Source organism: Eublepharis macularius, chromosome 3, assembly GCF_028583425.1.
Source record: "Eublepharis macularius isolate TG4126 chromosome 3, MPM_Emac_v1.0, whole genome shotgun sequence".
Taxonomy (NCBI): Eukaryota; Metazoa; Chordata; class Lepidosauria; order Squamata; family Eublepharidae; genus Eublepharis; species Eublepharis macularius.
In genome coordinates this window covers 111,723,465-111,749,945 of record NC_072792.1, presented here as the reverse complement: position 1 = coordinate 111,749,945, position 26,481 = coordinate 111,723,465, and the positions used below count along the sequence as shown (strand labels likewise).

Genomic DNA, 26,481 nt, shown 5'->3' with positions numbered 1-26,481 from the left:
ACAGCCATGAACCTTCAACTTGTATATCGACACAGATGGTCTTATGTCTCTGGCCCTGGCAACCTCTCCAAGTGGTTGAATGGGAAGTAAATCCTCACTTTTCTTTGGAACAGTGTGTGTCTTTTGCTTAGAGCAAAGAGCTAATCCTGCCCTCTCACAGGTACTACACTTGACAACAGCCATCTTGTGGTGACACCCACTACCATTTCCCAACATTCCCAAAGTGCCACAGGTTCAACAAGTTTAGAGATTCCTACCTAACATGATGCTTTAGAATGAACATTCTGATGACAATCTATTACATGTCATGTTTTATGATGTGGCCTGTCAATTGATAGTTGAGTTATATCTTCAGGAATTACACTTAAAGGTGCCCAGAGCTGTTAGTTACTAAAACAAAAATAGTCAGGGTTCAAAGGAAACAAAGTGTACTATGTGTCTTTAGAAAAAGAAAAGTCAGTAGAGAAAGCCCTGGCAGACATGCTCTGAGGTGCTTTTCATTACCATACCAAATGCTCCAGGTTGAACCCTGAACTACAGCATAAGTGGGTGGTGGATTGTGTTTTCAGCTAAATAAACAAGAGTTTAGTAAGCAAGTAGAATAAAGTCATAAAGTATCTGTCCCGCTGGAGAGTGGAACGTGAGGGAAATAAAAGGCACAATATTCATCTTTGTGGAGGGAGAAAGCGAGGGAGGCAGACTTCTGCCAGATGTGTTTTGGCAGCCTCGGCCCCTTTTAATAGCCTCTGCAGCTCTGGCAACCCCCTCCTGCTCGCCTCGTAGTGAGGAGGGGGCTGCTGATTCGGCTGCTTTCAGCCCACCCCCGCCCCTGCTCAGTCCCATCCAAAGCTGCAGCGCCGCATTTCACACTAGCAATCAATAGCATGGGGTTGGCTCTTGTCGAGGCGAGACTCTGGGCCGGCCGCGGGCTATATAACCAGGAGCAGAGCCGCTGGATCCCTCTCTCTTCAGCAGCAGCCCCTGGCGCAGAGAAAGCCAGGCGAGCAGGGAGCCTGCAGCAGCGCCGCTTCCACCAAGCCCCCCAGAGCAGGCAGTTAAAGCCGAGCGCTTCCTCCCTCTAGCTCAGGGAGATGTGTGCAGCGGTCAAGGCGGAGGCCGGGCTTCGGGTACCCCAGGACCGCTGCTTGCGGGCTTGAGAGCGCTCCCAGCCAAAAGACCGGCGGCATCCTCCGCAGGGACGAAGCATTGCGCAAACGCCGGAGGGGCTCGCCTCTTCTGCAAACTCTCGGGACTTGGCTGTGAGGCGCGTTCCTGCTGGTCGCTGCGATGCTCCCTTTGCCTCGGAGGAGGTCTCCGCTGCTGCTGGGCGCCTGGATGCTGTGGGCGCAAAGTTGCCTCTCTCTGCGAATCTTCAGCGGTGAGTAAAGGAAAGAAGAGGCCACTTCGCTTGGTGAGAGAGGCTGAGACTTTATCCAGATCTCTCAAGAGTTCCGGATTTGGCGGGGCTTCATGGTTTGAATCTTCCTCCCTCTCACTTTTAAATGAAAGTTGCCACTACTATCTTAATACATCTGTACCTGCAGTTATCTAATTGCTGTTAAAACCGTTGGATACTGATTAACAGTTTCAAAAGAGAAAAGTACCCGGTCTCTAATCTTTGGATGAGGACCTTCAGAATCCCAAAGAGGATGAGCAAATGTACACTTTGTACATGCAAAGAAGTACTTTTTTCCTTGTTACTTGTGCTAGGGATCAGCTATGTCATTTCCAAGGCTATTCCAGGCATTTTGATCTTAGTAGATCTGGGTTCCTGGTAAACAGTATGCAAGAATTTACAATACTTGGAATTCTGGACATGATGCCTTGCTGATCCCCCCCCCCAATTAATTGCTGTTTTTCTTTTCATTTGTTTCACTAGAACTTTGGTGCCACTTATTTTAAAGTGACTTTCACTCATTCCATCTTAATTTAACATAACTTTAGAAGCATGCATCTTGCTTCTTTGGGGGTAAATAATCCAAAGCAAATAAATGTAATAAGGTTGAATGAACATCTTTAATCACATACACAGTTTGTATAGTTAAAAGACAATGAAAAAAGATCTCCACCTGCTTGCTGTTTTAGTACATGCTTATAAATGATACGTGTGTTTATGAATAAGTTCTACTGGGTTACCTGCTATGGGAGTATAGCAGGGTGGGAACACATGCCATAGGGAGGCAGTGGCTAACCACTTGGTTTTTAAAAAAACACACACACACACACAAAATGTGCTATTGCTATTGCACCTGTTACAAAATTTCCCCACAGCATTGCACAATATCAGTGATATAAATGATGTTACATGCTGGGGGTGGGGGAGTAATAATTGGGAAATGCAGGTTTCACCCATTGAAAAATATTGGGAAGCTGTTTGATTCTACAAGGAATGTCCACCTCCCAAACCATTCCAATTAACTGATTATAAGGAATCCAGTGCAGGTGGGAGGGGTGCACCTTCCTCTGAAGCAACATGTGCCAGTATGTGCTGATAACACAGCCCTCTCTTCCTAACAGCAAGCTAACCCATAGCAGAGAACAGACCTATGCCATGTCAATGAAGACATGCTTTCTTTTCCTTTTGCTATAGTGGTGGTGTCTGTGATTGGGGGCAGGTTGCAGCAAGCAAGAGGTAGGCAATTGGCAAGTCCCATAGTTGTGTTTCTGTTCTCTGTTGCTGGATAGGGTGGGGCAGTGATGGTGGAAGCAGCACTGAATTTATCTTCAAGCATTTACTTAGCTTAAACTTCCACCAAACTTCATGCTGAATTAGCCTTTGAATTATTTTTAATTTCTCATAATCATATTCCATAGTCAAACACCAAGTCTGTCTTTCTGTCTTTTTCTCCTGCATCTGAAGTAATGGAAATAATTAAAAGTTTTAGCTTAGAGGAAAAACAAAGCCCTTGCATGTTTGAAAGTCCAAATATGAGAAAAGCTAAAATAAGGACAAAGAATCATATTTGGATCAGCACACATGCATATGATTCATTTTGCCTCTAAGCTACAATTCTTATTGTTTCCATTACTACTGAGGTAAAGGTAAAAATAGAGAAGCACTATTTTTTTTTGTTTCTTTGTTTGAAAGATTTTTACACAAATACCTTGTCCACCAAAGCAGGTCTTCTAATGCTGTTAGGATGAAGAAAGGGCTGGAATGTTAAACACAAGATTTTAGACTTGGTGCATTGGAGTGTACTAAATGGAGTAGTTATCTAGTGCTGCAAACCAACTCTTGTACAAGGATTGTGCAACTGTAAATATAACAGCAATTATACAGAGAAAGAACTTTCTCTATGGCACATCTCACCCTTTGCCCAGAGTGCATGATCTCTGCATTATAGAATGTATTGATAGAAAGGTATTAAATCCAACTTTTCCTCATCCTATCATATATTCTACTGATTTCAGTGGAATGTATCTTCATTCATAGGTTTTGGACTGTAGCGTCGTGGAATCATATTTGAAAGAATCCAGCAGCCCCTCAGAATGCCCTGCACCTAATGGTTCTCCCAGCGGATACTGAACTTAATCATGCACTAAGCATTTCCAAGGAAGGAGATACCATGACTTCTCAGTGAATCTTGTCTCACAACTTACTTGCTTTTGTAGACTGAATGTTTCCCTTCATCTTTAACTTTGATTTACCTAGTTGTGGGTTGAGGTTCAAAATATATTATTAAATAAATGTATATTCTACTGCTTTGCCATTAGTTTCTTAGACAGCATCCAGAATGAAAATACACCTGAAAACAGCCTTGAAATAGACAAAGATGAAATTAAAAAGACAAATCAATTAATAAAATAAACAGCTATCAGAGTAACTGCACTATAAAACAGGTTTTTTAAAAGAACCGTTCAAATAATATTACAAGTACAATCCAAACCAGTGAAAGCCCTGACTGAACTGACAGGTTTCATCTCGAAGACTAGATATTCACCATGCAAGCAGTTGTGGGGAGAGAGTTTCACACTGAAGTGCCGCCTTAGAAAATTCTCCAACTCTTTAGCTACTAACCTACCCTATGAAGATAGGGTGCACACAGAATGGGGCCTCGATAGAAAATATCAGTTGTTAGGTTCATAAGAGAGCAAGTGATTATTGTTATTATTATTAACTTCAATTATAACCTACATTTGTCACTGAGACTCAAAGCGGATTATGAAATATATTAGATTAATTAAATAAAACTATGAAGATATTAAGTACACATAGCAACATAATGAAGTTAGGACTGAAGTACAGGAAATCAATGCAAGTAAACAAAAAACCTGTCTGAGGCAAATAAACACCCTGTCAATGTAGGTAGGGTTGCCAACTCTGGCTTTGGAAATTCCTGGAAATTTGGGGGTGGAGCCTAGGGAGGGAAGGGTTTGATGAGGGGAGGGAGCTCAGCAGAGATGTGATACCACAGAATCCACCCTCCAAATAAGCCATTTTCTTCAGGGGAACTGATCTCTGTAGTCTGGAGATCAGTTGTAATTCTGGGAGACCTCCACGTGGCGTTTGACAGCCTTAAAAGTGGGTGAAGAACTGTCTGAGGCAAGAAAAACGAAGATTTGACATACCAAAGAGACAAAGTTAGGAGACACTGTATTGTAGATGGTGAACTAGAGTGTAATAAATGTACAGTAAACATTGTAATATACTCCAATACTACAACTTATAGGAGAATGACCTGAGGTATTATACTATAGCTCTGAGTACTTTATAAGAGTCTTTCTGAACATTTCTGTTTTGTGTGTTCTGCAAAATGGTAGAAGCATGTTGGTGTTCCAGATAGCCTCAGGCAAACAATTCCACAATATGGGAGCCATCAGAGAGAATGTACATTAATGGATAGTTGCTGATTTTACCTGTTTTCAGGGTGGTACCTTCAGAAGGCTTTGTGCGTGGTGGAACATAGCAGGAAAAGTGGTCTTGCAAGAATGTGGGTCCAGGAATATGAAGCACTTTTTAGGTGATAACTATAACCTTGAATTAAATGCAGAAACTTATTGTTAAATGATGTTGTGTCCTAAGAATGGGAGTGAGATGCACATTCCACTGGTCCAATATAAGCCACAAGACAGTGTTCTGTACCAGCTGGAATTTCTGCACTGTCTTTAAGGGCAGACCCATGTAGAGTGCAATACAGTAGTCTAGCTTCAAGGAAACCATAGCACGAATCCACATGACTAGATCAGCAGAATCAAGGTAGGATAACCTCTTCCAAGCAAGTGAAGTTGATAGAATGTCCCCTTTTTTGCAACTGTGTTCATTTGCTTTTTCAGCGATGAAGCTGGATCCAGTATTCCTCCCTAGGCTCTTAACTGAGTCAACAAATGTCAGTTGGACCCCATCAAAGGTGGGAAGCAAGTAGTTTCTTATGATCTGTGGTCCCAGATAATGTAGGACTTTAGTCATAACCAACTTGGAATTATATTCTGTTTTGAGGCTAGAGTACTGCATCACACATTGTATTTTTCTAGAAACCAGTTATTTGAAGTAAAACATGCACTGTCTAAATGTTTGCAATGCCACACATTTATTTGTTTCTAGAGCAGTTATGGTCAATTGAGCAACTGGTACACGTATTAACTGTTCATTTAATGTTACAGTGTACAATAATAATAAAGAAGCCTGTGACATTTTAAAAGCTAAACTATTTATTGGTGCATGAACTTTCATAGTGTACATGTTCACTAAAAAGTAAGTTGTAATGGGACTTACTCCCAAGTAAGTGCTCATAGGATGTGTGTGTGTGTGTGTAGCCTTCTTAGGTATCTATACAACATAGCTGCTGTAACATAATAGTTAAGTGATTTGGCTGTGAATCAGTTCTCTGCTAGTTTGAATTCCGCTACTGTTATTAGCTCAGCAAGTGGCCTTGCATAAGCTATACCTCTTAGCCCCAGCTCCCCAGCTGTATTATAGGGATGATAATGCCACTGACCTTGTTTGCCACTCTGAGTGGGACATTAATCTGTCCAGAAGGGTGGTATATAAGTGCTGCTGCTGCTGTTGTTATATCCATTTACCTACATTGAAAATACTCAAATCTAAAAATTTTTCCATTTCCCCATGTTTGGAGAATACATGCTGGCTATGAAAGGTAACGTTTGATAGTACTATTTACTCAGTTTCTAATGCCATGTAATACCTTTTATTAAGACTAACAAAAATGACATAATTTAGTAATTAATATATTTATATTCTACCTTTTTTATGGATCAAGATGGCTTACCATTAAAACCAATAGAATAAAATCCCTGATTCCCCCCCTCACCCAAAAGATACCTATAGTTTAAAAGTCCAGTCAAATAAAATGTTCTTGCAATCTCTCCTGAAGATTTCTAATGATGATTCTCCCCTCACCTCCTCAGGGAGCCCTTTCCATAAAGTGGGAGTTGCAGGGGAAAAGGCATGGGTGGGCTCTGGTTGATGCCGAGTGGGACATATTAAGTGGAGGAGCAGCCAGTAGGTGGCTACTTGAAGACTGTGGGTGGAACATGGGGACATGTACGGCCCTTGAGATAAAATATGCTATGCTGTGCTATTCTGATTGCACTTAATAAAAGACACACAGCTTTTGTTTTTGGATTTTCCTACAAACCAAGATGGCTACCTGCTTCTTTTATCCTCTAATCTCAGCTATTAGGAAGATTAATATGGATTTTTCAACCCAGGATCCAGGACATATTCTTTTTTTAAAAAAATGGAACATTTTTCAAATTATTCTTATAAGATCGACATCATAAGAAGAGTCCTGCTGGATCATACAAGTGGCCCACCTAGTCCAGTGTCCTATTTCACATAGTGGCCAACAAACAGGGCATAGAGGCCAAGACCTTCCCCTGAAGTTGCCTGCTAGTACTGGTATTTACAGGCTCACTGCCTATGAATGTTGTAGTATCCATTGATGGTCCTTTCTTTCATGAATCTTAATGCCCTTATGAAGCTAACATAGTCATCATCATAGATGGCTTTAAGTGACATAGAGTTAATCTTGTCCCTGTATCCTAGCCAGTCCTATGGGACACAAAGCTTTATGTTGCTATATACTCTTGAATAACACTAGTATTGGAGCACAGAAAAGAGAATAGCTAACCATATCCTCCATATTGACTCATTTGCAATGAAACTCTGATATAAATAGAATATTAATCAAAGGTCAGGTGACCGAATGTTCGATTAGATTATGATCTATACACATTCCAAACCTATCTTTGCAAGTTGCCTGGCTTCCACTCATATATGGTGCCTCTGTCTTTAAAAGTCTGATAGTACTGAGATACTGAACGTATGAACATGCCTTAAATATGTATCATTGGTTTATCTAACTTAGCAGTTTTCTACTCTGACTGGCAGTAGTTCTCCAGGGAATCACACAGAGAAAGATCTTCCTGACTCCTGTTACCTGAGACCTTTTTTAAAACTGCAGACTGAACTTACAAAACACTGTCTCTGTTGTATAGCCATGCCCCCTCTCCCTTAGACACTTCCTGCCCCAGTAGTCTGCTGGTCTGTTGTCCATTCTGCTTTGTTGAAGAGAGAGAGAAGGATGGATTCTAGCAGAGTAGTAGTGGGGCAGGAGGTGAAGTGGTTGCAGTCTTGACTCTTGATGTTACAGACCATTCAAAGAGACCATACAGGAGCTTTGGCAACAGACTGTGTAGAAGATACATGAAAGATAGTTGTATTCAGTCTGTAGTAATTGCTGTAGGGTTAACCTGTAGATGTGTTTCTAACAGTGATCCCTTGTAGAGTAGTGTTGAACTATGCCAGGGGGAAATCCAACTTCAAATCCCCACTTCCTATGCAAATTTCTTGTTGGCCTTGGGCCAGTCAATCTATCTTAGCCTAACCTACGCTACAGGGTTATTGTTGTGAGGATAAATGGAGAAAGGAGAAACATGATTGCCCCCTGAGCTCATTAGAGAAAGTATAGATTAAAAATAAATAAATGTTCATTTGTGTGTTTGACTCTGACATCTCTTTCTGAGACAGACACAAAGAGTAGTATGCAGAAAGTTATGGAAAATAACAACACTGTCCACCATAGGGGCGTTAGCCATACTTTGGAAGCTGTACAAGGTGGTAAGATGCTCTGCACGCCATTCATTTCAATAGGCAAGCCCAACTCTGTCTAGAAGTTGGCTGATGTTTGCCCCTGCTTTCCCAGAGGTTATTTCCCATTAAAGTCATGGAAAGAGGAAGTTGGATCTTTTACTGTATAATTATTTTTTGTAGCTATTTTTGTTTTTCAACTCAAATTAAAACAGTGGCTAGATCTAATGGGCTTTTCAGTAAAGAGCCTTTGTTTACACAGTGGAATTCTTCACTTTTTTTCCTTTGGGGAGTTAATCTTCTTCATACCATATCCCAAAAAACATTTGAAATTTCTTTTAGTTTCAAATGCAGTTTATCATGCAGGTTGGGTGGTGCTGTTAACAAGCCTAAAGTCCACTTGGGCTTAGGGCACCACCTCTACAGTTCTTTGTATTTGAGCCAGTGCTACTCAGTGTTATAGCAACATTATGAATATTCACAACAGATCTCACTGAATACCCACCAACATCACTCAGAAAATGTCTATTGAACTCAGGAAATATTACACAGTCATCATGAGAACTGCCTCAAATGGCATCTACACAAGCTAGACTACAATCACAAACACACACAAACACACACAAACATAATTAAGCTAGTCATTTGGCAAACATTAGCCAATAAATCTACCTCTTAGTAGATTTCAGATATTTAACATGTGCCATTTTCCTCTCAATAGGAATTAGATTTCCCATTCTCTTTTTGTTGATAGGATTGAATGGACTTTACTACTTGTTCAGCATTAGGGAACACCCTGGAAATTTTCCTAATCATTCATTAAAAATGTATCTCCATGAAAATTAGGACTAGAAGCACTGGAAAAAATAAAGATAGCTTGATTTTTCAGAATTCTGATAATAACCACAAACCCTAGAACGGTCGAGTCAAAATGGACCAACCTATGGATTGCATAAATAGCAAATTCCTTATTGCTTAGTGTAGCAAAGTATTCTATTCTATACTAATTTGGTTGGGAAAGGCTTATTTTAGTATTCTTTCCTAGTTTATCACCATTTATCCTAATTGCTTCCAGTGCCTTTTCATGTGTGGTGGTAGTAAGTGCAATGAATTAGAAATAGATGTTCTGCGGTGGGGAAAGTCTTAGTTTTATGTGATCATCTTGAATTATTTTCTATAGTTGGTGTTTACACTGCAATTGATCAGAATGCCTGGAGCTGGCAGGAAACTGGGCTTTTAAACCGTTGAGAAATCTGGGCCAGGAAAAACTGCTGAGTGTTCCATAACCCGCATTGCTGTCCCCATGACATCATAAAACACATAAAGTGATGATAATGCAGTTTGCAAAAATGCAATTACTTTAAGTATCCATTGGGCAGGAAAAAAGCGAGCTAATCTTATTACTAGCCACTTAACAACCCATGTATTAATCAAAGCCATTATGCCTTAATGACTGCTGTTTGCTTTCAGTTTATTTTTGCCTTTTTTACTAGTGACATTTTTCTTGGCTACGTCAATGCACATTCCAATATTTACCCTGAGTGCATATCAATATAACACTTCCAATAGGAGCTGTAAAGGCAGAAAATAATTCAGTACATATATACACCATTTATTGAAATACAAACAATTGAGTAACTCTAGAAGAATGTGACTCCAAGCCAAGGACAGACAATATGTATAATTGGTCATGCTCTGGTAATAACTGTGCAAAGACAAAAGCAGTGGATGGGTGTGCATATGTGCCAGTCTGTATCACAAGAGCAGATGAAATGGCACACTCCATCCTCAATGCACAGTGCTGGTGGGGGATTGCATGTGCATGCACATTTGACAGTGGGGCATTTAATTATTACCCTAGATGGAAGGGAGCTACTTTTCAGTAAGTGGCTCCTGAGTGACTGAACTAGTATTTAAGTTTAAGTAAGCCAATGCCATTTTTATGCTTTAACTGGATTTTTAATAGTGTGTTGATTTTAATTGTTTTATGATTTTTTCATGTTTTAAGTTCTAAGTCTCTTCAAACAGATTGTCTGGAGGGATGGCATATGCTTTTTCTAAGTAAATAAACAAACCATGTTGTGGGGACATTCTCACAGAAGCAGCATATTCCCATGGGGTGTTTTTCTCCTCTGGTCAGGATTTGTGCAAGTGATCCCCATAGTCAGGTCATTTAAATATTATGCTAGTCACTTGGTAGCCACCCATGCAGCTACAGTAACCTTCAAAGAGACACAATGTTTCTACACATGCTTAAACACACTCTTGCATTGGAAACTACATCCTACAGACCCTGGCATTTACATTATTTCCTGAATCAGATCAAGCAGCAGTTAAAGGCTTTTCAACATTGGCCTGAGAGAATCTGGCCTGGATCCAGCAATGGGTGGATAGAAAGGAAAACGTATTCAGTGCAGTTCTGTTTGCACAAGCAATAGCACAGGGGATGCAGCAGCACAATGCACTTCAATATCATTTTTAATGAAATAACAATGTGCAGCAAGAATAATGTAAAGTACAACAGATGGTTTGCATGCATGATTCAATACAATTGTTCTTAAACTGCTGGGGGAGAAACCTGACTCTGTGTTGTGCATGTGGAAAACATAGTACAGATACAATTGCTTTCACTTAGTGCAAGCAAACAGCAAGGAGTACTTTTAGTGCTCTGGCTTTGCACATGGACTGTTGTTAGCGTTGCCAGCTCCAGGTTGGGAAATACCTGGAGATTTTGGGGGGTGGAGCCTGGAGAAGGTGGGGCTTGGGGAGGGGCTAGAGCTCAGCAGGTTATACTGCCGTAGATCCTACCCTCCAAAACAGCCATTTCCTCCAGGAGAACTGATTTTTGTCAGCTGGAAAGCAGTTACAATTCTAGGAGATCGCCAGGCACCACCTGGAGGCTGACAACCCTAATTGTTGTGCATTCAGAAATCTTCCATAGGATCCATCCTTATACATGGTCACTGTAGTCTGGATAGTTTGAACAATGTTTTTCATTACAAAAAAATGGAAGATGTATGAAGCTATTTACAATATTGGAATAAGCAACTACAAATTATTACATTCATCACTCAGCCAGATCTGGAAGTAAGTAGACAACATTCTGTTGGGCTGTTTTACTTTCTGTTTATCACAGCTTACTTCCAGGAAGCTCAGGGACTTCTGTCTCTTCACAAAATCCCTATCAGATATATTAGGATGACAGGTAGTGATTTGCCCAAGACCATCCCTAAATGGTAGTGCACCATGACTGCATCAGTGAGCAGTTTCTCCTAAATGATGCCCCTGAGGCCCTGCTTTGTACTCCAACCTATGTGGAAACAAGATAGAGTTCCATAAGAAGCAGAGCCTTTTCTGTAGTAGTCCCAGAATTGGGGGAACCCTCCTCCTTGGGATATGTCTGCTTACCTCCTTGTCATCTTATCACAGGAAGCTGCTTTTGAAGACTGGGTTTTCATCTTTTTCTTTTTAAACTCTGCTTCTTCTGTTTAAATGGTTGCTTTACTCATATTTTAAGCTGGTGGTTTTACTTTGGCCTTGCTTTTTCTAAACTTTTTTGCAAATTCTTTGACAGAAAAAGGCACATCTTTTAAATAAATAAGCTTTATGGCTAAGCAGGGACTTGAATCAAAATTCCAAAATACAGTTCTTAGGAATTGTGCCTTATTTATTCTACCACTTTTAAATGAACTTATGATGACATCACTTTCTTCTAAAAATCTACAAATCTTCAGTCTGTTTAGGATTGCAGCTTAAATCTGATCTATGTCAAGATAGGTTCATGTGAATCTACAACAGGTGATTTCATAGTAGAAAAAAAAATGTCTGAAACTACTCCTAGACTCTGTTGTTTCACCAAAAGCACTCCTGCACTCCAAATAGTACTCCTAGACTCTGTTGTTTCACAGGAAGTACTCCGACCAGTATTCCAAATAGTACTTCTTTTAAGGCATGTGGAATGTAGCATAGAACATTGTACAGCTTATTTCTGAAGTATGAGTTGTTCAGAGACAACCAACCCAATGAACAAGCTGGATATTTATTTGTGGTGATTAACCTGCTGAGGATGCTGAACTGTTATCTGCATCCCACCACTCTTCTAAGCAAAGCAGTTCCAATGGAAGAGCCATTTGCTGGTGGAAAGCTTCTTAGACTGGAGGTCTTTCGGACAAGGACTTTCTGTCAGGTCTTTCTGACAAGGAACTCAGAAGACCTGAACTCATGACATATCTATACATTGACTGCATGGATGGAGAGGGAGAGTAGCATGAACACACTGGCCACATGCCCTACCTGTGCTCAAAGCCAGTGTCCACACATACGGTCCCTCCTCATAACTCTAGACTCTGCATTCCAAATGTTGCTGATCTCTGAGAGTGAATATATGCGTGGACACTGCCTCTGGACATAGATGCCATGCTCACAAGCTGGTGATCCAAAGTAGGCAAGAGCAGAGCCATCATGTTCATGTTCATGTTCATGTTCATGTTCATGTTCATGTTCATGTTCATGTTCTCACTCACTCACTCACTCACTCACTCACTCACTCACTCACTCACTCACTCACTCACTCACTCACTCACTCTGCTCATTCAGCCTATGTGTGAAGCAGTTGTGTGTATACACATGACTATCTACTGATTTTCACTAAACTCTAATGAGAGAACCAGAGTTTTGTAGTGGTTTGTTACCAGCATAAGTATGGCTGAATGGGGAGGGAATTCAATGGAAAGGGATTCATCAGGGTATATGAGGCACTATTCGCCATGCAGCTGCTGTGAACATGTACTATCATCTCTGATGCCACACCGCCGCCTCCTGATGTCCTTCAGCAATGGTATTGGTCCCCTATCCCCATTCAGGGTGCTCAGAGGTGGTAGCTGGTAGTGCTCCACTGAACTGCCTTATGAATAACCCTGGAAATTACTCAGGGTAAGCAATAATTACTTGCCAAAGGTCCTCTTATGTGTTTCATGGGGAAGTAGGGAATCTCCTTACTATGTCTGCCTCTAATATTCCAGTCAGATATGCTTAGGGGTCTTTTCTTAAGTGGGATATTCCAAGGCTAGGATAGTGTCTTCAGTGTCTGAGACAATGGGACCCTCAAAAAGACAAAAGTATAAGGTAATAAATTCAACTTTTGCTCCAGAGACAGCAATCACTCTACAGAGATTTGGGAGGTATCGCGGGTTTAAGACACAGTATCTCAAAACACTCATCACCTTCTTAGATGAAACTGGCTATCTGCCAACCAAAACTGATCCCATAATTTACAGCTGCAATATCCATGTGCTCAAGAGAGGGGGGGGGGGGAGAAAGCATTTATTACAGAAGGAACAAAATGGGTCTCAACCCTTCTCTTTATGGCATCTTAAATATATGGAGTAGAACTAATGCCAAAAAAATAGACATTTTCCACTTAGAGGGGAAAATAAAGCTGTCAGGATTTTAATAGTTTGGCAAAAAAAAATGCCATCAGGAAAAACTGTAATATATAGATCCCCCCCCCCCATGATAAAGGCACACTACTTAATCTTGCAAGTAAAACAGTGTTTCATTTGCTCTTTCAGTATGATAGCCTCTTTCTAGTTGAAAGCCATTACCTTGTATTGATTCAAGTAATTAGACATACATTTTTTTCTGGAAGTGTAACCTGGGAATGCCAAATGCTGGAGAGTTTCTTTTAAATCAAATGCATAAATAAGGCTCCCCACCATGTATATTTAGAAGTCCTTTCTATACAGATCCTTCTGTTGTAGAACTTCCCTGCTATGATTATATGGGCAATGACAGGAGAAATACTGCATGTGCATTGACATCATCCTTCTGTGGACTAAGAGGGGCATAATAGTGCTTCCAAAGTGCTAGAATTTAAGGACATCCAATGAAGTTGACAGGCAGTAGATTCAGGGCAAACAAAATCACATGATGTGTAACACATTTAGGGAACTAACTGCCATAGGGTATAGTGGTTGCCTATAGTTTACATAGCATTGTGTGTGTTATGTGCTCTCAAGTCACTTCCAGCTTATGGAGACCCATTAAATGAAAGACCTCCAAGACATCATTATCATTAACATTATCATTAACAGCCCTGCTCAGATCCTGCAAACTGGAGGATGTGGCCTTCTTTATTGAGTTAAGCTGTCTCAATTTGGGTCTTCTTCTTTTCCTACTGCCTTCTACCTTTCCAAGCTTTGTTGATTTTTCCAGTGAGTCTTGTTTTCTCATGATGTGACTAAGGTACAATAGCCTCAGTGTGCTCTAGGGAGAATTCAGGCCTAACTTGGTCTGGAACTCACTTATTTGTCTTTTTGGCCACCCATGGTATCTGTAAAACTCTCCTCAAATACTGTTACCCAATGGGTCTTCTTGCAAGCTTTGTGGGGGAATTAGAAACAAGGAGAGGCTAAGTGAAGGGAGAGTGACTGCAGGATCTTTTAACCAATCTCTACAAGGACTGCTTCCTCTGGAAAATACTCTAATAAACAGGCAGATGTTCAAAAGGAATGTTTTTTATTTAAAAAAAACATTAAAAGAGCAATTACACAGAATATTCAGATTTTGCACACCTCTGGGGGGTTGTGGGGCTGTCAGCTCGCCTTTCTCATGACCCACAGTTCAGTACTTTTCCACTCTCTTGGCCAGGAGATGACAACTGTCTTCCTGCCTTGCCGGGAAGCATGTGTTATAGTGTAGGTCTGGTAGGTGGCTTACAATACCACATTTCAAATGAATGAATTTTCTTCCTGTCAGCTTTCTGTCCAAATTCACACCCATACAGAGTAACAGGGAATACTATAGTATGGATTATCTTGATCTTGGTCCCCAGCAACACATCCTTATCATTAAAGATCTTTTCTAGTTCCTTCATGACTGTCCTTCCAAGTCTAGGTCTCCTTCTGATTTCTTGGTTGCAGTCTACTCTTAGGTTGATGAGTGAGCCAAGGAACAGAAAATCTGCAAAGATTGCAGATTCTTTATCAAAAGATTCTTCTTGAAGGAATCTGTCACCCTCCCATCTCTCCTATATAGTTCTTCAGTGTAATCTCCTGATAAGTATTGTATTTTCATGTTGATCTTTCAGCATCCTTTCCTGTGTTTTGAATTTCCCTTTGATTTCCTGGACTTTGTGGAACAGATCCCTTGTTCTTTCTTTCTTTTGTTGTTGTTGTTGTTGTTGTTCTCTTCTATTTCTTTATTATAATAGACACCTTTGTCTCTGCATGCAAGTTGCTGAAAAGCTGCATTTGGAATTCTGATTCTATTTCCATCACATTTTACTTTTGCTTCTCATCTATCTAGCAATTTTAAGAATTTCATCAGTCATCCATCTAGGCTTCTCTTTTCTTTTGGCTATGAGAACAGTTTTTGCACATTCTTTCTTGATCACGTCTCTGGTTTCAACCACAGATCTTCTGGTTCATGATTGTTGCACACAATGTGTTGTAAATGTCTCTCAGCCAATTCAATAAGGGACAGACTCAGAGTCCTGTGAATGAAGCAAGTCTACAATGTTTAATTAAACATGGCGGCGTGTCAGTTACACAGAGAGTAAAGGTCCCTCTTGTCCAATGCTCATCAGAGCTACAATGGCATTTTGTACCCTTGGATAAATTGCAATATTGGGGGTCCCATTGGGTAAAGCTTTATTCTGGACCCCATTGGTCCCAACTGGTGGCCACCCCTGATAATTCAGTGGTCACCTATTGGCAGAACAATTCTGATACAACAGCAGTTCCGGCTCTTCTTTGCCATTGTTACAATTGTCAAGGGCATCTTACTGCAGCGTTGGCAACTTTTCACTATACCGAGAAATATAGTTTCCTTGGCCCCTTTGATGGGAGGGGGAGAGCAATATCCCCTTTCCCTTAGGAATGTGCTTCAGCACCCCACTTTCAGTGCCTGGGGGCTACCTTTGGCCTTGGTAGACTCTATCTCTAGTGGAGGTGTTACTTTTCTCCTTCAAGTGGTCTATAGCCTGCTTCTTTGATCTACCTCCCCCCCCCCTTTCTTCTTGTTCTTTGTCACTGTTTCTCTTCTTCTTCTACCATCTGCTGTTTCTGGACAAAAGTTCAACTTTCGTTTCTGGTTGCTTCTGGAAGTAACCTTCTCTCTGCTTCTCCCCCATCTGCAGCTGGCTCTATTCTACAGCTACGTCTAGCATAAATTCTCTTATCAGCCTAAGAATAGCTTGTGCTGTATAGTGCATAGTGATGCAGGTGTATGCTCTTGCTAATAATTTTATTGCTTCTTGTGCCTATATTGGTGGCCTAAGCTACAAATATCTAGTATTTCTCTCACTGACTGGTATGCATTCACATGTCTTCTCTGCTTTTCTACTTTGCATAGTAATAATACAGTGTAAGCACCTCAGAGTACAGAGAAAAGTTACATAGAGACAGGAAAGGCACATGAAAATATTCTAGTACATTAAATTCACTTCCATCATGATCAATTAAACTTAGTAATGCAAATCTGTCCTTTACATGGTCTTTAAATTCTTCATGAATGTTATTTGGATTATATTTGGGCATTGTGATTCTTTAATATTTCTCATCAGCATTATTCCAATTTTTGAATTTAACAGTTCATGGTCTGTACCACAATCAGCTCCTGGTTGTGTTTTAGCAGAGAGATTGTGCTTCTCTATTCTGTTTTTCTTTTTTTTCTTTTTCTTTTTTTTAAAGAAATTCTATTCTGTTTTTCATAATGTAATCTGTTTTGTTCCTGTATTTATACAATCATCTCTTTAGTTGCCTTGAAGCATGTGTTTGCAGTGAACAAGTTGTTAGCTTCACAGAATTCTGAGTCACTCTCCTGCTTCACTTCATAATCCTAGTAAAAAATTTATGACAATGTATGATTCTGTTTTGTCTCCTACTTTTGCATTCCAGTCACCTATGATTATCAGCATATAGGGGGTATGATCAATTTCTTCTTCAGCACTTGTGTAAATGTTATCAGTTTTTTTTTTCCTTTTCAGCATCTGTAGTTGGGGTATAAGTTCCCAACAGATCCCAACAGCAACCTAGTCATCACAAGAATCATTTCTAGTAATCCCTAGAAATGAGGATGGGATGGGTGGGAAGCCAGTTGAAAAGTAGTGTCAGGGGCCCAACTGGCTTTGCCATTTAACCCCATCAAGTCAACCAGAGAGAAGACTTTAGCCCTCAAGGTCTGCTGACTGGGGCCCTGCCTCACTGTCCAGCTAGCCAGCTGCTAATCGGCCGGCTAGTGATTTGAACCTGGGGATGAGCCTCAGCCCTGCTGGAGCTGCTGGGCCCTGAAGAAGATGGAAACACTGCGTATATTGTCCCCTCCTTTACCCTGTGTACCACAAAGACAGCCTTGGGTAAGTCCTTGGCCAGGTGTTTTTAAAGTTTTCATACACCATAACAGGACAAGTTACAACTTACTTACTTTGGCTGTTGAAGGCAAATGGATGTTCATACACCTTAAGGATAAAATGCTGTCCTCCTGCAGTTAATGAAACCTGAACCCAGATTTCCTTTTGTTCTGATGTGGGGTTTTATGGAGTGTGTGTGTGTGCATGTGTGTGCACGTGCGCACATGCTTTATCCTTAAGATGTGTGAAACCTTTTAAAAAATCTTTCAGAAGTCAAAGATGGTTAAAAGGAGCCCATGTGAAAGAGACCTTCGTTACTGAGTTTCCTCATGATAAAAGTTTTAGTTCTACTACAACAACAAAAACAACTGTATTTTTTGATATCTGTTCAGATATTTGTACCTGCTTTTGTCACCAATGGGGATCTGTAGTGGCTTGCAATATTGTTCTTTCCTCCTCCACTTTTCTCTCGCAAACAACTACCCTTTGAGAAAAGATCAGATCAGTTTGTTTTGATTCTTCTTATATGAAGAATTTGGTCAATAATTATATAAACAAGTACATTTCATTTGAGATGACAACACTGTCTTCTCTTATTCTGTCAAAGATTTATAGAAAATCTTTGAATGAGTTTTCTTTGATATGAATTGGAGTTGTCTGTCTTTCTTGCTAGATCTGCCCAATGACATGCCACTCTGAATCTGGTTAAATTTTAGAGAGCCAAAGGAATTACTGTCCTCTGGATTTCTCATTATTGTGTGAAGTATCTACATAATTTTCTGCTGCAATAGTTATGTCCAGCACATTACACAAATGACATAGAGAGAGCACATTACACAAATAACAGAGAGCGAGCATTGGCCTACCAATGTCGATTTTAGCTACTCCAGCTAGCAGAGCTTTCCAAGGTCTCAGTCAGAGTTCTATGTTCTTTGTACGTAAACTGAGGGCCAAGCTACAAGTGATGAATGACACAGGTTGGACACTTGTCAGCTTCCCTCAAGTTTTGATGGGAAATGTAGGCAGCTTGGCAGAATGTTGGACAAGTGACAGTTGAAAAGTCCATTGGACAGCAGTCAGAGAGCCAAGCTGCAAGACTAGGATGCCTATATTTCCCATCAAAACTTGAGGGAAGCTGACAAGTGTCCAACCTGTGTCATTTGTCACTTGTAGCTTGGCCCTGATTTTTAAAAAATCAGTAAGAATACCTCTGATCTCAAAGTATTATGCTAATTATTTAAACTGTAACCTTTCCTAAATGTTTATTATATTGCCTTTTCCACTGGTGAATGTTTAAATACATGTTTGATTAGTGTGTGATAATTAGTGATTATTGATAAGCTTTATCTTCACATTCATTAATTATTATTAGCTGTCCCTTATGGCATATTAGCACACATACTGAGTTGATTTAGCAGCCATAAGTTGATTTGATAGGCATTCTTGGTTCCTAGGGAATCATCAGAATTGCACTGAATTTTTTTAATTGGGAAAGGGTTAACCATGTGTTTAATTTTCATCTTTATATCAACATGGAAAAGTACAAATATTGAAAATGAGCCAGCCGTTACAGGATACAGAGACAGAGATTTCACTAAGAAGTCTTTCAGATGCTTTGAAGGAACCTTAAGAGTTCTGTAATATCCCTCTCTGTTGTACTGTTTCTATTTAATTTCATTACAATTTGAACATTTGGAAGCCCTTTTCAATCATTTATGTTGATGAATATCAGGAGTCCAACAACCATACATAAATCAATACATGTGGTCACCATGTTAACTGATTAGGGCCTGTGTATTTATTATGTACACACTAACTGTTTTGGTATGTGCAAACCAATTAATAGATTTTCCAGGGTTCTGGTTCATGCACACAGAAACTGTACATCCATGCAAAATAGGTGTGTAACCTGTCAGAAAATATAGACTTTATTTTATTTTTAATTTTTTTTACATTATTTGTAGTCTGCCTTTCTCACAGAGACTCAAGACAAATTACAAAGTATAATTCAATATGATCAATATCTGGGATATTCAATAAACAATAAATAAGGTATAGATAGCAGAAATTTGAAATAATGTTGAAATGAAGCATAAGCAATTTCACATGACATACTAAATGACAGTAACAGCCTTTATTGAAGCATCTCTTTGAACCAGTTTCTTACAGCACAGCTCTATTATCTGTGTATGAAAGCTCTCCTGAACAATTCAGTTTTGCACAGTTTGCAGAAAGCCAGGAGAGTGGGAGCTTTCATGCATCTGAATGGGCACCTGTTGATATTTACCATTTGGAAGGTGGTTCCTGCAGAAGGCCTTGTTCAGATGAGCAAAGCTGCCATGGCAGAGCGTAGTGAGAGAGGCAGTCCAGGGCCGGATCGAGGGGGGGCAGGGGGGGTAGTCTGCCCCCAGAGCCACCAGGGATGGGGCACCGGGAGCAGCTGTCAGCTGCTGGGAGCATGCACACAGCCTCACAGCCCCCAGGAGCACGCACGCAGCCTCGCAGCTGCCGGGAGCATGCGGACAGCAGCGCGGGCAGTCTCGCAGCCCCCCACGCTGCCTTTTGCCTGCCCCACAGGATAGGGGCGGCCAGCTGCCCCCTATCCTGCAGGGCAGGCAAAAGGCAGTGTGGCCGCCTGCGCCATTCGCCATTTGCAGCAAGCCAGCTGCCCCCTATCCTCTGGGGTGGGCAAAAGGCAGTGCGGGGACCTGCGAGGCTTCCCATGCCATTTGCCTGCCATGCAGGACAGGGGCGAATGGTGCAGGTGGCCACACTGCCTTTTGCCTGCCCTGCAGGACGGGGCAGCCGGCCGCCCCCTGTCCTGCGGGGAGGCGAATGGTGCAGGCGGCTTCCCAGCCCTGCACACTGCCTCCACCGCTCCACCCTGTGTGGTGACATCACCGAAATGACATCATCACACAGTGGTGGGAGCGTGCGCATGCACTGCACGTGCAAGGACGGACTAGAGTTGCTCTGGGCGCCGGCAACCCTAGATCCGGCCCTGAGGCAGTTCCATAGATATGAGAGCCCAAGGCCATGAAGGGCTTTGTACGTAATAGCAAAACTTTGTATTGAGTCTAGTAACTGATGGGTTGCCAATGGTGTAACTGCAGAAAGGGAGTAATATGTATGTTCTGCCTAGATCCTGATAATAATTGAGTTGCAGTATTCTGCACCAATTGGTGTCTCCAAGCTGATATTGCATGTATTGGGAGCACTGAGAGTTTGAAAAGGACTATGATGTCTAAAATTTCAGTGGTTTCCTATCTGAATTTAAGTGTTCTGAATTCTTTATTAAAATATCATGTGTCCTATCTGAGTCCACTGGGGATTCAACTGCCAGGACTGGATGTCCATTTGAAAATGCAGCTACTGCTTAAATATGCCCTGTTACTAATGAAAGTTTCAAAATCTTTGACAAACCATACTTGTGAGGGATTAAAGATAGTTTGTACTAGCCCCATGGCGCAGAGTGGTAAGCTGCAGTACTGCAGTCCAAGCTCTGCTCACAACGTGAGTTCGATCCTGGCAGAAGCCAGATTCAGGTAGCCGGCTCAAGGTTGACTCAGCCTTCCATCCTTCCAAGGTCAGTAAAATGAGTACCCAGTTTCCTGGAGGTAAAGTGTAGATGACTGGGGAAGACAATGGCAAACCACCCCGTAAATAGTCTGCCAAGAAAATGTTGTTATACAAGAAAAAATACATGACGAATTATACCAGAATGAACACTATTTGAAAGAAACTGATTTTATTGCAAAATGGTTACCATTCATTGAATTCATTTCCAATACAAATCACTCTCCACCTAAGCATTTACTTTTTGTTACTCAGATTTGAAGCAACGACTATCAAATAATTGAAAAAAAATGCTAGTTGTCTTTGTTTTAACTATATTGGCATGACGTTTATTGTATATAGTTCACTAAGACTTTGTTGTTGTTCTATTTTACTTCTGTACATTGTTTTTGTTTGTTTGTTTGGTTTTAAAAAAATAAATTTAAAAAAAAATTATATCATGTGATGGAGATGACCGATAAGCTATTGCCAGCTACAGTATAAACCACTTGTAGAGAATGTCCACCTTGTAGCCATTTATATTGGAAATAAAGCCAACTGAAATCAAAAAAAAAAAAAAGAAAAAAAGAAAATGTTGTGATGCAACATCCCCCCCCCCATGGGTCAGTAATGACTCGGTGCTTGCACAGGGGATTACCTTTACCTTTACCTACCCTAAAGATAGTTTAAATAACAACAACAACCTGAGACAATTTGTAGTGTGGATGTGCCTGGTAGGTACATGGCATTAAGAACTCTTTTTCTCTAATCCTTTCAAATGAGTGAGATTAAAACTATAAGTCATCTCTCAAACTTAGTAAAATGGAATCATAGGATTGATAATTTAGTTGCTTCCTTAAATCCATTTTGTTGAGTATGCTGCTAGATATATTGATGTCTTTTTGGCACAGCAGCTTCAAGAACAAGTCAGATATGAGCTAAAACAATGTCTTTAGTATTTGTTATTATATCAACACATTGGCTTTGAAACTGGCTCATTTGTAGCCTCCAAGTATTGCTGAATTCAAAATAACACCAAAATAAATAAGCAGGACTCTCAGGAGATATTTTACACCACAGACTTAAACTTATAAATTGGTACCAAGCCAAAAGCAGATCGCCAGCTACATACGACAGCCCATGAGGGTGCTGACAAATTTCCTGTATTGGTTGCCTGGAATTGCGAATACACAGGCATTCAAATTCCCTAGGGTGCACAGTGCAATGACTGGTGATTTGAGTTTAACTTCTTGGGTCACAAGTTGTGCAAGCCTTGCATAAGATAGCCGAACAATGTGGGTGAAAAGCCAGTTTCAGTGCCAGAAGAAGCTGTGTTTTGGCAGAAAAAGAGGCTATTTATTTTTCTTACTAATGAAGACAGAGTACAGTTATGAAATCATGCTGAAGCAGTAGTTTTTGAAGAGACATAATGTAATGTGATTCATCCTAAAATGCAGATTAAATTATATTGATGGGACAGAAGAGGGCATGGAGCAGTAAGGCATCGATGAATCACAAGATCAGCTTTTGAAGAAGATCAGCTTTTGAAAGTTTAGGCAACTTTGCATCATTATAGATTAATCAAAATATGACTGCAGAGATCTGTTGTTCTTTACTGTGTTCCTATTGTATATTATTAGCATTATTATATATTATTTTGTGTGATGCTCCATCTATTCCTTGTGATTTATCAGACAGATGAACAGTTCATATAATTTAGTGCATCACCAAAGACCCAAAGACATCAGTAAACTTATTATAATTTTCAGTATCCTTGATGTTAGTTCTAAGCTATAGTAAATTCACACTTCTTTCTGTCGCTTACTGTGCTATCATAAACAGAATTATTCCTTGCTAAGTCCATTGAAGTCAATGAACTTAGAAGGGTGTAACTCTGCTTAGGATGACACTGTTGAGACCCTCTGATATGTAAAGGGTTGATTAGATAATGCATTAAACATATGACCTGATGCTCACCTTTAAAGTAACGAGCAGGCACAAATTGGCAATAGCCCTCCCCTACAGCCTTTCTCTGCAAGTGGAAGGGGAGAACGATGATGCTCCTCCTGCTTCCGGATGCACTCAGAAACCAGTTTGCACCTCCCCACACAATCTTGAGGGAATCACCAAGTAAACTTACGATGCTGTAAATTAAGAGAAAAGTTGCATATTGGATGATACTTTCAGGTATAAAGAAAAATAATGGCCATACCTGTTCACCTCCCTAAAAAAGACAACTGCCCCAAATAAAGTGAAAAGGGACCAGACACTTTTTTCATACTGCCATGGAATGGCAGCAGCATGAAGGCACTGAGGGTTACCCATTTCTTCTGAACCATCTACTAGACCTTAAGCTGTGCCTAAGGGAAGTTTATAAAACAAGTGGGTCAATTCTCTTCTTCACTAACTTGCCTAGGCATAAGGTGTAGTAGATTTTCCTTTGTCTCTGTCGTCATGAGGGAGGTGCAGAAGAATCTCTTTCACCCATACTCAACCCAAGGAGAGCTTAGCAAAGTTCCCTTGGATTCAGCATTGGAGCTGGAGATTCTGCTGCATTTATCTTGTTCAAGAAAGGTTCAGAAGACTCTCCTACACCTAAGTTTAGACTGATGGAGCTTGCAAAGCAGTGCGCCAGCTCCATGGTTGGTAGGCTTCCCTGGGCTCCATGTAAGATCTTCAGAGATTTTTATATGCCTTGCTCAAAATAGCCTCTTGGGGACTGAGAAATGTCTATCTAGCATGCTTGGAATACCCAAATATTTAAATGCTTTTAGTGTTAAAAGTAGGCATTTTTGAAATTCTGGCGTGGTGGGATGGGAACAACTGCAAAAAGGCTGCTGCAGGAGGTGGAGCCAACTGCAAAATGTCAGGAAATGAGGTCATGATAACTTTAATACTACCTCTTCAACATTTCAGCTGGAAGCTTTGTTTTACAGGATGTCTTTTAAAAGGAACATATTGTTTTAAAGCATTTTCGCATAGACACACAGCTTGCTTTCAGTTACACAGTGAACATCCTTCTGCTGTAGTGGTAGCTGCTGTCAAAGCAATATTTTTTTAAAAAACAAAATCTGCTCAGCCAATTAGATCTCCAATGGTCCTGCTTAGCAAAAGCCCCTCCCACTTTCTAAAAAACACATGGTGGATGCCAGGAAAATGTCAGCTGGCTGCATGGCATGCATGAGTGCGAAGTTGGGGACACTTATTCTGGAAGATGAAAGTTTTGCATCACTTAAGACCAATTTCCGGTGTTCCTCCCTGCAATCAGCACTATAGAGACATTGCACAAGCCTACTTGATTAGGAGGGCAGGAACCTATTCATCTATTCATCTACTATTAGTGATTACCTATTTCACACTAATGGACTGCAGAGGAAGATCAGGATGGGTAGCCGTGTTAGTCTGTCTGCAGCATTAGAAAAGAGCAAGAGTTCAGTAGAATCTGTAAGACTAACAAAATTTGTGGTAGGGTATGTGCTTTCATGAGCCACAGTTCACTTCTTCAGAAAGGGAAAAGAAGAAGGTAAATCTCCTAGTTTCTGAAGGATCCCCAATTTGTAGTGATCGATTACTGAATTTTCAGTTAATTTTTTTCTTGTTCCCACTCATACTTTGTTTTCTATTCTCACTGCTACCCACAGATTTTTGTTCCCCATTACTAGGATCCCATTTGAATGGAAGAATCTGAATGAAGGCCACGTGAATTTTTGTATCTATCTTCCAGAACTATGTTCTGGAAGCATGTACTCCACCTGCTTCTGTAATACTGCCAGAACTAATTTTAAAAGACAAGAAAAACACTGGTGGTTTATAACAGCTATTTGAAGTTATACCATTTGCTCATTAAATTAAATTAATGTAGTGACAGGTTTTTTCTTTCTTTCTCATTTTAGACTTGGAGCAAATGTTTTTGTTCTTAGTAACCGGCCAAGGCATGCCTAAGTTCTATCTAATATTTCATGCCTCTGATATGGTACTTTCTGACATTTTAAGCACAATGTGGTAGATCTAAATCTCTCTGATGTAGTTTATATTTTCATGGGAAACTAGAAAAAACATTCAAAGGCGAATAATCTTGTTATTAAAGCAGTGGACTGGTCTTAACATATGAATGGCCCACACATTTCTTGAATTCCTTGAACAATTTGAGTGTTCTTGGGTTTTCTTATCTCGATACTGCATTTATGTCATAGATTATGTATTATTTTTTTCATGATATATACTCTTTAAGGAAGAACTGTTACATAATTATGAGTTTGGGTGTAGGCAGACAAAAAGCAATTATGATGTGGACTGGTACCATGCCCATCTGTTGGGTGAGTTTCTCTATGTTGCTTGTCTGCACAATCACTGCTAAGAGTACTAGGTCTCCATCCCTGTAGCAGTGGAAATAAAGAGCCAAGGGAGATGAAGATGAGCTCGAAGCTATACACATGCTGTCGATTATGGAAACAGTTTCTGAACCAATGTATAATAGATAGAGATGGGCACAAATGGGAAAAAACGAACTGTGCGTTTCGTGGTTTGTTGCATTTCACGAACCATGAATCACAAACTTTCACAAACCAGCCTCAATTCATGAACCGGTTAGTTTGGTTTGTGAAAATGTCACATCCAGGTCAGCAACCCATCACTTCCGGGTCAGCAGAAGGTATGCAGGAAGTCCATCCCCTGTTGCCTAGAAAACAGATTGATCGGTGCCAGGCTGTCTGCAGTGACGAACCAAATGAACCAGGGCCGATTCCAGACGGCCCCCCACCTCGTGAAACGTTGTGCGTCGTCGCGCATCGTCGCACAGAAAACGCGAAATATCGCGTTTTCTCTCGCGAGTTTTGCGCGATGTCGCAAGTTCATGGTGGTTCATCAGAAATGGGCTCTGACGAACTGCAGGTTTGTAAACCACGAACCAGCCTGGTTCATGCTGAACTTTGATTCGTATTTCAGTTCATGCCCATCTCTAATAATAGATATACATGTGAATCTATACAATGTTCTTTTTTTTTTTTTAGGTCAAAAGGTATGCTATGGCGATTCAACACATCCCTGTTACAAGATAGCTTATTTCCATGATGTGTCCAGACGTGTGGGTTTTCAAGAGGCCCGCCATGCCTGTGAAATTGATGGTGGTGTCCTCCTAAGCCTGCAAAGTGAAACAGAACAGACACTAATAGAAAACATGTTGCAGAACCTAACAAAATCAGGCTACGGGATTTCTGATGGTGATTTCTGGATTGGCCTATGGAGAAGCGGAGAGGGCCAAACTACATCAAATGCCTGCCCTGATCTTTACAAATGGGCAGATGGAAGCACCTCACTCTTCAGGTATAATGTTTGTGCAGCTTTACTTAAAGAATTTTGCCTAAAATATAGGCCTTTAAGGTAGGGTTGCCAATCTCCTGGTGAGGATTGGGGATCTCATGGAATTACAGCTGATCTCCAGATGACAATTCCCTTGGAGAAAATGGCAGCTTCAGAGGGTGGACTCTGTGGTGCGCGCGCACACACACACACACACCTCTACCCAGCT

The 26,481-nt window shown here is 40.7% G+C and overlaps 1 protein-coding gene across 2 annotated transcripts in view; it reads left to right on the top strand.

Annotated features, from left to right (window-relative positions):
- The first annotated feature begins 981 nt into the window (after positions 1 to 981).
- The window catches only part of CHODL (chondrolectin), a 37,732-nt gene continuing 12,232 nt past the window's right edge, over positions 982 to 26,481 (top strand). For both annotated transcript variants that reach the window (XM_054974329.1, XM_054974330.1), the window contains exons 1-2: positions 982 to 1,378; positions 25,964 to 26,276. In XM_054974329.1, the coding sequence (XP_054830304.1) occupies positions 1,288 to 1,378; positions 25,964 to 26,276 (404 nt within the window). In that variant the 5' untranslated portion in view covers positions 982 to 1,287. The remainder of the gene's footprint in view (positions 1,379 to 25,963; positions 26,277 to 26,481) is intronic.